Source organism: Epinephelus moara, chromosome 7 (assembly GCF_006386435.1).
Source record: "Epinephelus moara isolate mb chromosome 7, YSFRI_EMoa_1.0, whole genome shotgun sequence".
Lineage (NCBI taxonomy): Eukaryota > Metazoa > Chordata > Actinopteri > Perciformes > Serranidae > Epinephelus > Epinephelus moara.
Window position 1 is genome coordinate 7,952,224 of NC_065512.1, and position 13,241 is coordinate 7,965,464.

General features: G+C 39.9%; 1 protein-coding gene across 2 annotated transcripts in view; it reads right to left on the reverse strand.

Moving 5' to 3' along the window:
- xpo4 (exportin 4) overlaps positions 1–13,241 on the reverse strand; it is a 230,709-nt gene that overhangs the window by 193,576 nt on the left and 23,892 nt on the right. For both annotated transcript variants that reach the window (XM_050049190.1, XM_050049189.1), the window contains exon 7: positions 1,696–1,808. In XM_050049190.1, coding sequence (XP_049905147.1) covers positions 1,696–1,808 — 113 coding nt within the window. The remainder of the gene's footprint in view (positions 1–1,695; positions 1,809–13,241) is intronic.

A 13,241-nucleotide genomic window follows, 5' to 3' on the forward strand; every position in this document is an offset into this window, starting at 1 on the left:
AAAACACACTTGTGTCACGCACTCCAAAAGAAACTTGCTGAAACTTTAAACAATAATTTATTGTACAAAACGGGGGAAACAAACGTTGACAAAAACGGTTCCATAATTCATATTAAATTCAAAAGATAACGAAAAAACAGCTACAAGTTAGAGGGAATAGTGATAAAGTGGTAAAACTTGGCATTGATCCACAGCCTCAGACGGATGCGCTCAAGCGTGACGTGTGCACAAGCTCAGCTGGTAGGCTATACTATATTTTCACATTTTTAACAATGCAATTTAAAAGTTTTGATTTTTATTGATAACCTACATTTACCAACAACAGAAAGACTACATTTAGCACTGAAAAAAAATGTTTAAAAAAATAAAATAAAATAATAATAAAAAAATTAAGTAAATAAAAAAACGAATATCGAATACCAAATTTTCATAACGAATACCTACCCATAGAAACGAATATTCGAATATCCGAATATTTGGGTACAACCCTACTGCAGTTGGTTCAGATCCAGGTCGGAACACGTTCTCACCACAAATGAACCGCACCAGAGTTCGTTTGTAACCAGACTGAGACCACCTCTTCAAGAAGGTCTCAGTCTGGTTGTTTTGGTGCACACCTGAGTGAGATTGCTGTGTTCACACCTGCCCAAACGAACCGCACTGAGGGGGCAAATGAACTCGAGTTTGATTGAAACGAACCAAACCAAGGTCAGGTGTGAAAGCAACCATCGTGTTCCTGTAGGTTTCAAAGGGTTAAGTGAGTGGACCAGTATCAATATTTACAGTTGACAGGTAGGGAAAGAGTAGTGTAGCAGTAACAGTGTAGCTGCAGAGGTTGCGGTAGTGAAACAGAAGGGAAGTGGAGCACTATATGGCAGCAGGGCAGCGGACAGGCTAAGCAGTGGAGCAGTATCTGGCGAAGGGCAGCCATTAGGTTTAAACGGATGCTGAAATGGAAGAGGAGCTGACCAGTTTGTTCCACACTTCCCCTTCCACACCGTTTGCTTTAGCCAGCGTGGGCCGCCTCTTAAAACACACAAGTCACTGCACAAAAATACACATTTACTTCACGGGGCGGTCCTCTGGACAGTCACACAATAACACGACCCCACTGCAAAGCACCCATAAATCTACTTAATGGTGCGCCCAAAAAACCCACGAAAGCAGTAAAAACCTCACATGCGCCAAGGAGACAAGGTCAAGTGAAATGTCTTTGCCCAACATGAAAAGGCAAACCGTCTCTCTTTGTTTATCATAAATAAACCGCCATGTAGAGGTCAGGGGAAAAAATGAAAGAGAAGAAGAAAGGGTAAAGAGGGACACAAGAAAACTGAAATGGAAATGTGTGTGAGAGAAAGACATTGACTTTGGATGAGAACCTGGACAGACCTCCCAGACAGACAGAGATGGATGGATGGAAAGACACTCACACAGACAGACGCAGATTAATTGACAAAATAAAGAACATCAGAGGGTGAGACATCTGCAGGTTAATTTTATGTCCGTACTTTTTCATTATGCCACACACAACGAAAGCAAAAATTTAAAACCACTGCGACTGGAACAATTTCATTCAAATCTGCAGGTTCTCAAACAGGTTTTGAGAATTTTAAAATGTCCGATTAATTAATTTTAATTGATCAGAACCTGCAGATTCTCTAAGCAAGATAAAAAACATCAGTGATGGATACTCACGGTGAAGAAGAGGTCCATGACGCGGGTGTCCAGCAGTGCTTCCCTCCAGGTCTCCGTAGGCTTGAGCATGACGTTCTGCGTGGCCTCGAACATGGCGATGTAGTGGCGCCCCAGTGACCCGCCGCCAGTTAAGGCCAACAACAGCATGAAGAAGAGGAGGAGGAAGAAGGAGAAGGAGGAGGAGGAGGAGCACTCAAAAAACACCAGCTCCTGTCACTAAGCTCCCTCTCAATGGGATATTTTTGTCTCTGGTTTTGGCTGGCAGCAGAAACTTGTGAAGTCACTTGTTACTCTCCCTCTCATTAATCCTGTCAGTCTTTATTCCACTACAGTATTTTTCTCACCCTCCCCTCTTTGTTTTCTTTTTCTCCTCTTTCTCCTTCGTCAGCTCTTCATGTGCCACAGCTCTCACCCACAAACAAAACTCCTTTCTCACCCTCTTGTCCTCACCACCTTCCCCTTGCTCCGATCTTTACCCTCTGACTTGCCCTCTTCCCTTCTTGTCCTCCTCTTCACCTCTCCTTCCTACCAGCACTCCCCTTCCTTGTGCACACTCAGATTTCTCTCCCCTGCTTCCTCACAGGATCTTAAACACACAAGACACACTCTCACCGCAGCCAATCCAGACTGCTTGCGTTGCTCTGCCTCTGTCCACTCCTCTGCAAGACGTCCTCGAGACTCCTTACTGCCCTGAAACACTCCCCTCTCCCTCCTCAGCCAATCACTCCGTCTCCCTTCCTGGCTGCTTTCAGAGACCCGAGCAAGACTCTCACAATTTTCTGCTGTCCCTCCTCGTCCACACACTTTCTTCTGATTTAAAACTTTGTCTAAACCAACAACACAATCACACTTTGTTCTAAAAACATTTTCATCTTCCTTTCCCTCATTCTCCCAGACATGTCTTTCTTTCTCCACACCCCCACAACACAAACAGTCTCCTTATTTTAAGACTTTCTCTACACCCACAACAAGTTTTTTCACAGACCCACAACACACATTTTCTCCCAACGCAGCCGCAACACTTCCTGTCTTTATTCAAGTCTCCTAAACACACCCACAACATGCTTTTTCCTTAGCTCATCAAGAACAACCCCCCTTTACTACTCCTTCCACTCTCCCAAGCCAGGCTTTCTCACTCCTCACAACACACACTCTTCCCTCAGTCGAAGCATCTCACAATCCCACACTCTCTTCACACACCAGTCAAGATCTCAACACTTCTCTTAACCACCCTCAAAACCCTAAAACCATTCTTCTCCTTGTCCTCACAGCATATATAATCCCCTGATGAAGGCTTCATGCAGACGCAAGTCAGCAGATTTTTCAGCCTGCTGATTGCACATAAATTAAACCCAAGACATCGACATATGAGGTCATTCTCTTTTTTCTTAATTTGTGTTTGGGAAATACAAACAAACAATACTGCTTTACTCTCACTAAAGAACAACCAATTAAACTCCTTTCTCTCTTCAATATTCAATATTCACAACAAAATAAAATTAGAGGACATATTAAAAAAACACTCCTCCCTTCATTCAGCTCTTTCTTTCTAACCTGTTCACGTCCAGTTTTCCATGTTTATTAGGTAGCTTTAAAGGTTGGTAAAATCATCATATTCTACTCTGTCTGACAGTATCCTACACAAGGTGTCTACAGTTATCAGATACTTAAATGTAATGATTTTTAAGACCATTTCAAGATACTTTTTAACCACATTTAAAACTGGACCAATCATCTTCTTTTTATCCAAGCATTGCAGGTAATTGTAAAGGTAGGTATTGAATATGTGGTCCAATGCAGAGGTAAGTTTTATGTAGGAATATGGTTATCATAGTGAATAAGATTCATTTACATTTTGCCAACAGTTATATATATAATATAAAGTTAAAAGACAGTATCACCAGTAGTTGCTACCTTGGTAGTGACTAATGAGGGTCCAAATAAATACATCAAATAAATGAATAAATCAGGTTTAGTGGTAGGTTTAAAGATTTGAAGGAAAGTGTTTTTTCACAAAAGGAGCTTTATCCATTTTGACAGAAAGAAATAAAGAGATGGATAAATGACATTTATTGACATTGAGGCCTAATATTACAAAAATTGAACAAGAAATTTTAAGACTTTTTGAAAACCTGCAAACGCCCTGTTTTCAGATTTAAGACTACTTATTGACTTTTAAGGCCTTTCTAAACATGAATTTAAGACTTAAAGACTTTAAGGACCTGCAGATACCCTGATATATACATATTCTGTATCAGCTTGTTCAATGAAGCTTTGAGTGAATATTCAAACTAGGGCAGCAACTAACGATTATTTTCATTATCGATTAATCTGCAGACTATTTTCCCAAATAATTGTTTGGTCTGTAGAGCAGCCAGAAAATAGTGAAAATGACCATGGCTGTCTTTGGAATCACGTTCTAGATACTACTAATGAATGCATTTGTAAGTAGTTCATAGTATTAAATTGTTGAATAGATTTTTTTTCACTATGCTTGGCCAAACTGAGGAAGTTTCCAGTTTTGGAAAGCTGAAAAAATATAACTTAACACTAGATTTTAGTTACGGTTGTGAGTTTTCTTATTACCAGCTCGCTACGATTAACATTGCTGTCTTTGTGACATCAAACGTTAGCTTGACAGGCTTAAAGTTACAGCTGGTAACTTTTCCACGACTTTCCAAAACTTTCAATGATTTTTGCTAATTCCATGACTTTTCCAAGCCTGGAAGATGAGATTGTGAAATTCCATGACTATACCAGTTTTTTCCATGACCGTGGGAACCCTGAGCATCTCTCATATGGGGCAGTTTGTATTTTTCATGGCTAATATCATACAATAACAGCTGGTCAGACATGGCAACTATTACTGTCTCGTCCACACATACTTCTTTGCTACTGGTTGAGGCTGTGACATCGCAGGTTAAAGTTCACTAAAGTTGAACTCTACGCGATGCGAAGATGCAAATTTTTTTGACATTGAAAACTAATGATTTCTCGCCTCAAATGTTTTCAGAAACATATTTTAGTGTACTGTTTAGCTGTAAAGTGAGAATGTTTCTTTACCCCGCTGAAGGATGGTGTTTTGTTTCAGCTCAGTTGTTTCCAATATGGTGGCTGGGTGACAAACGCTCTCATTTTACAGCTAAACAGTACACTAAAATATGTTTCCAAATTCATCTGAGGCAAAAAAATTGGCAATGCAGCAACAGAATCCTGATTCATATTTAATAAGCTCTACCTAGCATATATTTATACTTATTTGATAACTCTGTCTCCAATAAAAAATACAATAAAGTTCTGTGGGTTTGAACAATGTTTATGTAGACTGACCAGTGGACCAGCAGAGTTTTAAGGGTCTAAAATACTGCATGGATTAATTTATGGTCCCGTATCCAAGATATTAGATGGAAGACTTTAACAGTACGACTACCACCATTAACAATTTTTGCTTCTTTGTGCAGGTTTTGTTTTAATGTTTAATATTTTCTTCTTTTATCTTGCTTATAAAACGACTGACAAATAAATCACATCAGAAAATGACACCCTCTCTTCTCTTCGTCTTCCATCACCCACACTAAACACATAAAAACACACACAAGCGTATCACTGCCCCGCGGCTCGGTGACAGCAGAAGGGGGAAACTTCCAGAGGAATGTTTGATCAAAGCCAAACAGCGGCAAGAGGCCGGCGAGGTCAAGCATTCCTCCGACACCAGCCCACAGTCACTCCCCGCGCACACACCCCGCCACAACACACCACACCACGCTTTTCGGCACAAAAGTTGGCACCTGTCTAAGGGTCTGTGCGATCATGTGTGTGTGTGTGTCCAATGCTTGGCTTTCAAGCTTTGTTAAAAATAGTCGTGGTGAAGCAGAAGACCTCTATATGAACCTTTCTGAAGAGGGAAGGAATGAGAAAGAGATCGGAATAAGTAAGCAGGCTGCTGCAATATAAATGAGTTCATGTTTATCTGTTTTATGCCAAAATTCATCTGTTTGTTTCTGATCAGAAAATGTTTTACTTTGTTTATGAAATGCTTTTTCTTTCACTCACTTTTTATGAACTCTCTGCCTGTGACTGAAAACTTAATCTAGCTGGTTTTAATCTTACAAATCCAGTAGATACAAGACAGAGAAAGAGCGTAATATGAGGAAACCTTTCCCCCGCAACAAGTGGGACTGACCGACTCCTACAGACAGGAGGCCATCTCCGCAGAGAAAGACCACCTCAGTGACAGAGTTTGCACAAACCCTCCTAAAAGATCATATGACTGAGACAAAACTCACAAGAGACCTCAGGAATGATAACTACACAGCTACATTTTACAGAGCCGGACAGAGACGTACAATGGGTCTGACAGGTTGACACCAAAAAGTAGGAACGCTGCAGAGAAGGAACAAATGAGCAGTTAGGATAAAGTCAGGTTTAACATGTTTACTATGAAGCCATTTCTCAGATGAGACAACTTTAAAGCAGCGACTGTAAAAGAAGAGTTCAGAGTCTAAGACTGAAAAATACCTCTCAATTTTTTCTCCAAAGGCACTTGTATATTTTTCATTTTTAATTTCTCTTCTTATTTTAGTTTTCTAAACCTCTTATTTATTTTTTTGGTACTATTTCTGCCGTTGTGCTGCTGCGATCAAATTTCCCTGCCAAAGATCGATAAAAAATATCTTTAAAGTGAAAGTTAAAGTTATTAACTTTACACACTGAAGGTGATATTAAGACTTTTACCTGTTAGTGCTCATCTTGATAATAAGTTTATTTATAGTGCACTTTTTAAGCTGCTTTCCAGACTACAAGATTTACAGAGTAAAACACTTAAAATCCGAACCCTCCCAACCCTTATCTGGGTTTTACAGTAAAAAGTAAATTGACCTGCTTTATGAACACATTGCCTCGGCCAATTGTATGTTTTTATTTACAAAGCCATTCTTGGTAAAATTCCGACCTACTTATCTTCTTTTAAATTTCATCTATGGAAATTACAGTCTTAGTTCACCGGACTTTTTGCTTTTTGTTGCGCCCAAAATCAGAACTTCAATGGGAAAGAAAGCGTATATGTTCTCTGCACCTTCTGCAGGAACAATCTGCAGATAAATCTAAAGCTTCCAGACACGATGACGCTAAATGATTTAAACTTTAGTTAAATCTGTTCAGTCCAGGCTGTCTGATCATTTTAATGGTATTTAAATCTATGGGGTTTTATGTTAATTGTTGAAACTGCGTTGCTGCTATTTTTGGCCAGATCTCTCTTGTAAAAGAGATCTTTGATCTCATTGGGACAAACCTGGTTAAAAAAGGCCAATCTTGGAACCCATTGGCTATCGGTCTGATGGGCCATTATTTTGGGCTGATCTGGTGTAGCCAGCAGATGTCTGAGCAAAGACTTACCCCATTATACAACAGTCATTTCGGCTAATCTTTAATACATACACAAAAATTTGTGTATGTATGTAGATAAATTAAAAAACAAACAAACAAACAAACAAACAAACAATATAAATCTAACTTGTCGTCCGAAATTGTATTTCAGCCGATGTGTTCTGCCTCTCCACACGAACTGTTCACCTGCCTTATTGGTCACTACTGCTCAAACTATAAAACAGAAACCACGACACTTTAAATGTCAAAATCCTCTCCTGTCACCTACAAATCCTACATACATATGTTGATGTCTGTTTATAGAGATAACAAAGGCTAAATAAAATAAATAAATAAAACAAAAATTAGGAACATGAGAGCACAAATGAGAGCCCATACATAAAGAGACTGAGGTGCAAGGGCAAAATAAATTAAATAAGTTCAAATATAAAGTAAAATGCAGATAAGGGAAATAAGTTCATAAAAAGGTAAAAGATATACCCACATTTATAAACAAATAAGATGCAAATATAAGAGAAGATGTCATATAAAGCAGATAGAACACCAATAAACATATGAAAAAAAAGCCCTTAAATTTGGAGGAAAGTCCAACTTGATGAGTTGTGAAGTGAATTTACAACTTCAACCGTGCTTTCCACTCTGCTGTAAAAAGATGGACAGCCTGTGTGTGTGTGTGTGTGTGTGTGTGTGTGTGTGTGTGTGTGTGTAGTGAAGTGTACATGCCTCCAGGATGAGTAATGTGCGCGGAGTGACTAGGACATGTGGCTGTGGGTTTGGTGGGTTTTTAAAAGACATCACCTGCTACTATCTCAACCCTTCCAGCAGGCTCAAGAATAACTAATGTGACACGTCAATTTTCCACTGGAAAGATAAGACGGACTGACAGATAAACGGACACACATTTGACTGACCTAATACGCAGCCAATGTGACCACAAGTGTTTAAATCAAACGCCAGTGCAGAGAATCGCGCACGTTTAGTTCCCACACGTTGCTGCCAAATTTGCAGCCACACAGACACATAAACACACATTGTAATACCTTAATTAACACCAGCCACCAGTCAGATGCCAATAAAACTGCTGCTGGTAGTTACTGCCAGTTACTTTGGCAGCGTAACAACCAGCATTTCAACTTTCATTTCCTGCCCTGATTCTATTTATTCGGACTTGACCAAAGCAAGCTGCTCCACATCTTCAGTGACAGACACTCGGACATTTGGTATTTATGGTTTTGCATGTGAACCTTAGCCCAGGTAGAGTGCGTCAACGTACAGTTCTCCACTTCAAAGCGTGACGGGAGCATAGTTGCAATAAAAAGCCATCATTCTTTCCTTCATGGGCTGTAATTCAGCATGCGATGCTACGCATAAACCAACCACATGACTACAAAACAGCAAATGTGGGCTGAGTCCTCTCTGGATGCACAAGAGAGGCTGAGTGATGTGCACCACAAAACCAAACGAAATACGTCAACACCAAAACTTTAATCTGGTCATTTTGTGGACTTGTTAGCACAAGTAAAAACAAAGGTGGACGAGCTATAAATTAAACTTGAACTCTTCAACTTTGTCACTGAATCACAAACTTTATATAAACAAGACTGAAGATGCGTTCTAATACCCAAACTACGATGCTGTTTAGTATGCCAGAAAAAGATTTTCTAAGTCCCAAAACATATTATGTCAAACACAGTATGCCAAAAATACCAGGATGTCCTTCTGCATCCAATCACATTTTGCAGTTCGCAAGCCAGCATGCTTTCCTGGCTATTGTGACCCATGATCCTCGGCACAGCGGAAGATACCTTGCATTGACTAAGGTGTGGACAGATGACAGCGCACTGACAGCTGAAAGAAGCTGCGATGACTGATGACGCCGTATTCAAGTGTGAGGTCTAATTTGTACTTTTGTGCTTGTGAAGAACTTCCGCAGAGCCACAGAGATGGTTTGCGGGACTCACAGAGAGCCGCCGGACACCTCCTGAAAAATGTGACCGCGCGCCGGGCACAACAGACGATGCAGAAGTCGTGTTTGATAGACATCAGAGCGATGAGGTTGTAATACCGGACAGTTCTGGTCCCAACATGCATGTATGAAATTAAATGCTACGTGCTATCTGCCACACTACACATGTCTGCCGCTTGTGAGGGGTGCCTGCACATAACATATTGGGGCACAGCCGTAGAAGTAGAAATCAGGCAGAAGTGTAAAATATTTTTTGTAACTTTAATCTACTACTGCTGCTGCATGAAGCTAAGTGGACTGTGACAAATGAGCAACAGGGTCAAAGTTCAAGGCCCAACGTTATGGAGAAGCAGCACATCCCAATTTTATGCATACTCCATTTATCAATAAGTACTACATAATGGCACCTGCATGTCATTAGTTTTGCAGGTATTTGGACATTAACAAAACTACTGAACAAGTTAAAATTTTGTTGACACAATTAATCTCGAAGGGGATATGTATGCAAATTTTGTGCAAATCCATTCAGTAAATATTGAGATATTGACTGGAGAAGTTAAAATCTTGACCTGGTGATGGGTCTCAATAAAAAGTCAGGTAATTACTAATGTTCTCCTCTGGTAACCATGGATACATGTGTACAAAATTTCAGAGCAATCAATGCAATAATTTTTCAAAACATTAAACTAAAGCCTTAAGATGCTGGCTTCATCACAATTCATGAATTATATAATTGAAGATTATTCAATGCAATACACACACACACACACACACACACACACACACACACTTTGAATTCATTAAAGCTGGAGTAGGCAGAAATCTGGAGGAGGCACATATAATAATTGAAAACAGAAAATTTGAAAATGTCACCGTTCAGCTTCCATTTCTTTTCAGTTTCAAGAATCTAAAAAATGTTTAATACTCCACAAAAACTGACTCTTTGAAACCTGAGCCAACTGGCTCGATTTCTTCTCAAAAAATGGGAAGAAGACACTGAACAAAGAAAGGAGAAATTACCCAAAAAAAAAAAAAAAAAAGCAAGAAATGAGTAAAAAAAAAAAGATACATTTCAAAACAAGAAAATTAGTTACAAAAAAAGAAAGTTAAAAACAAACAAACAAGGAAATTACCTGGAAACAGTGCAGAAGATTTATAATAATTCTGTAACATAATTTTTTAAATGTAAAAATAATAATTATTATAAATATAGTTTTCCCAACCTTTGTTCTTTTTTTACCAATAATTTTCTTTATATATATATATATTTTTTTTTTTTAAATTTGTGGGACATTTCTTACCAAGATGCTCATTGCCTTTTTTCCCCATGTTTTTGAAAGAAATCGCACCAATTTGGCTCAAGGTTCAAAGGTTTAAATACTTGCGAAAGGCGTCTGAAAGCATCACAAGAAAAGTGATGTTGCTCCTGGTTTCAAATATTTAAGTAATGCAAAGTGTTTGTAATTTGTAATAAATGTGCTTAACTGTGCGCGCTGCTGGTATGGTTTATAGTTTAAGCGCCTGTACACCAAATCAAATTAAAGCTTCACATTTCACATTCCCAGCTCTTCTTTCATCAACAATTTGCAGACGCTGTACAAAACACTTCACAGATCAATTTGATATGATCTTCATGAACACTTTAAGTAGACAATCTCAGCGATCTGAACATCTTGCAGGCCTGAGCGACCTTCGTGCCCGAGGGTTGAGGATTAGCGAGCTTCTCCTGTATCCTCTATTCATTACGGTTGATCCTGCTGACTGAGGATGGACCCGCTGCACAGGAAGACGGGCTGAGCGTCTGCCAGCGGCCGCGCGAAGAGCACAGTGCTATGCTATGGCGCGTGGTAGGGTTTAAGTGATATATCCTGCTTTAAGTCTCCCCTGCAGCCTCGCCATGTGAAATAACAGTCCAGGAATACCTCCTCACTTACCCCATCCCCCTCCCTCCCCTTTCCCATTTCCTTCTACTGTTTGGCCCCCATCTGTTTGGACAGCAGTTGTCATTAAATCTCCCTCTACTGAATAAACCAATAATATATCAATTATGCCACAGAGATAAGGAAGCGATAAGTTGTGGATGAAGGTGGCGATTTAGACCTCATGGTTATTGTTGGAGTTGGATCGGAGGAGAAATTAACACGGCAAATAATAGTTAAATAAATATTTCACAACCTTCATTTAAAGTTAAAACCTGCATGTTCCATGCTTAATTTTTTTTATATTTTGTCTTTTTGTGCTCATCATGGTGTCTGCTGCTCCTGCCAACTCTCTGTCGTCTTCACTGTATTTAAGTTAAATTAGATGTGTTAAATGAAACATCTTCCCTGACAGAGCAAACAGGTCAAAGACAGTGATGTGAGCTGGACACTGCGGATCTTGTTTCAGCTGCCCAAGCTGATGGCGGCTACCCTGGAAATCCAGAGTTCTCGCGAGAGCACGATTTGAATTTGCTCAGTGAGTCACTCTGGTAATCAGTAATGATGCTCAGTACCTATGCCCATGAAACCGAGCTGCACCAATCACATCGGTGTATCTGATATAGGCGGGCCAGAGGCGAGCTAAACAGATGACGACAGCGCTGCAACGACGAAGTCCGGAATCAGTGAGTAAACAAGATGGCTACGGATGAACACCAGTTGTTTGAAACGGCTTTGGCCGCTACAATGAACGAGTTAGACTTGGCTTTTTCTCTAAAAGAGGAACAGAAGACGGCGCTCGAGTCTTTCCTTTGCAAGAAGGACGTTTTTGCTGTTTTGCCGACCGGATACGGCAAGAGTCTAATCTACCAGTTAGCTCCGCTGGTAGCTAAGAGTATACGTCACCCCGTGTATTGTTCTGATTGGTCGTAGTGTTATCCAATTGCGTGCAGTGATATTTACAAATGCATGCTTGGTGCCGCCCCTTGAGTTGGGCCATTTTCATTACTCATGGCCAGACCCTAAATCTTTCTAGATTTGGGTCTGGATTTCCAGGCTAGATGGCGGCCAACCCAGACAATTCTTTTAATTCTAGCACAAGTGGCACAGCGTGCTTTAGAAGATACAAGATAATCATGAGGATTAGAGAAACCATTTAACTACATTGCCCTCTCGCTTACTTATGGTAGAAGCACAAATATCAAGGACAAATGACCAAATCAACAAGCCTCCAAATTAAGACAGCTTCTGAAACGTACCCAGTGTGGTATAACGCCATGCCGCTAACAGAACAAAACCGAGTTGCAGTCAGACCGTGGAGAGCTGTGCCTGGTGGAGATGCCCCTCCTGACTCTCGAGGATAATGAAAAATTATGATTCATTCATCTCGTCTTCTGCCTCACTTTAGTAGATCATAGCATATTGGATATGATATTTCTTTGCAGATAATGCGGTTCAAAATGAGACCAAACTTTCTGTGGATGTCAGTTTTTGGACCACAGCAAACGCCAAAATGTGTCCTGCAATAGATGTTTGTTTTCAGCCGAGTTGATTTCTGGAAAACCAGGGGGGTATTCCAGAAAGCGGGTTATGTGAAAACTCAGAGTAAGTTAACCCTGAGATGAGGGAAACTCTGAGTTATCCGTTCCAGAAAGAGAGGTAGCTGAAACTCTGAGTCAGTCACCATGGTAACAGACTCTGTGAACATAACCTGCTCGCTGACAGGTTTTCTTCAATAAACCCTGAGTTTTTCTCTGTCTCCTCCCTCTTACACGCTGTTTCATTTCCTCATTCATTCAGTCCGTGTCAAAGCTTGTATTGAAGCACATTCATTAGCAGAGATTTACCGTCTGTCACAGTCTAAATCCTGCTGGATATTAGTTTGTTACTCAGGACTGTCTTAAGTTACTGAATTTATGCACATCAATCATTTCTTTGGACGTCGGTTTTTGTCTTTACATTCAAATATTACACAGCGAGAATTCACCCTCAGCTCAGAATCAAACCTCTGTCCTTTTTATATTTATTATTTTTTATAACACTGTGCACAAGGATCAGACTGTCAGTCTGTTACAGCAGCTCCCAAATGTTTAGGCTATTGCACATAATGTGTAGGTATAATTATTTAAATTTTAAAAATCGGTATGAAGCTTTAGACACGTAGTATCAATGACTAATGATCTCTATCACTGATGTCATTGGTCGCACTGATGGAACATAATTCCTATAGCCTAATATTGGGGATTATATGTTAATATTTCTGAGTGAGCAATGGT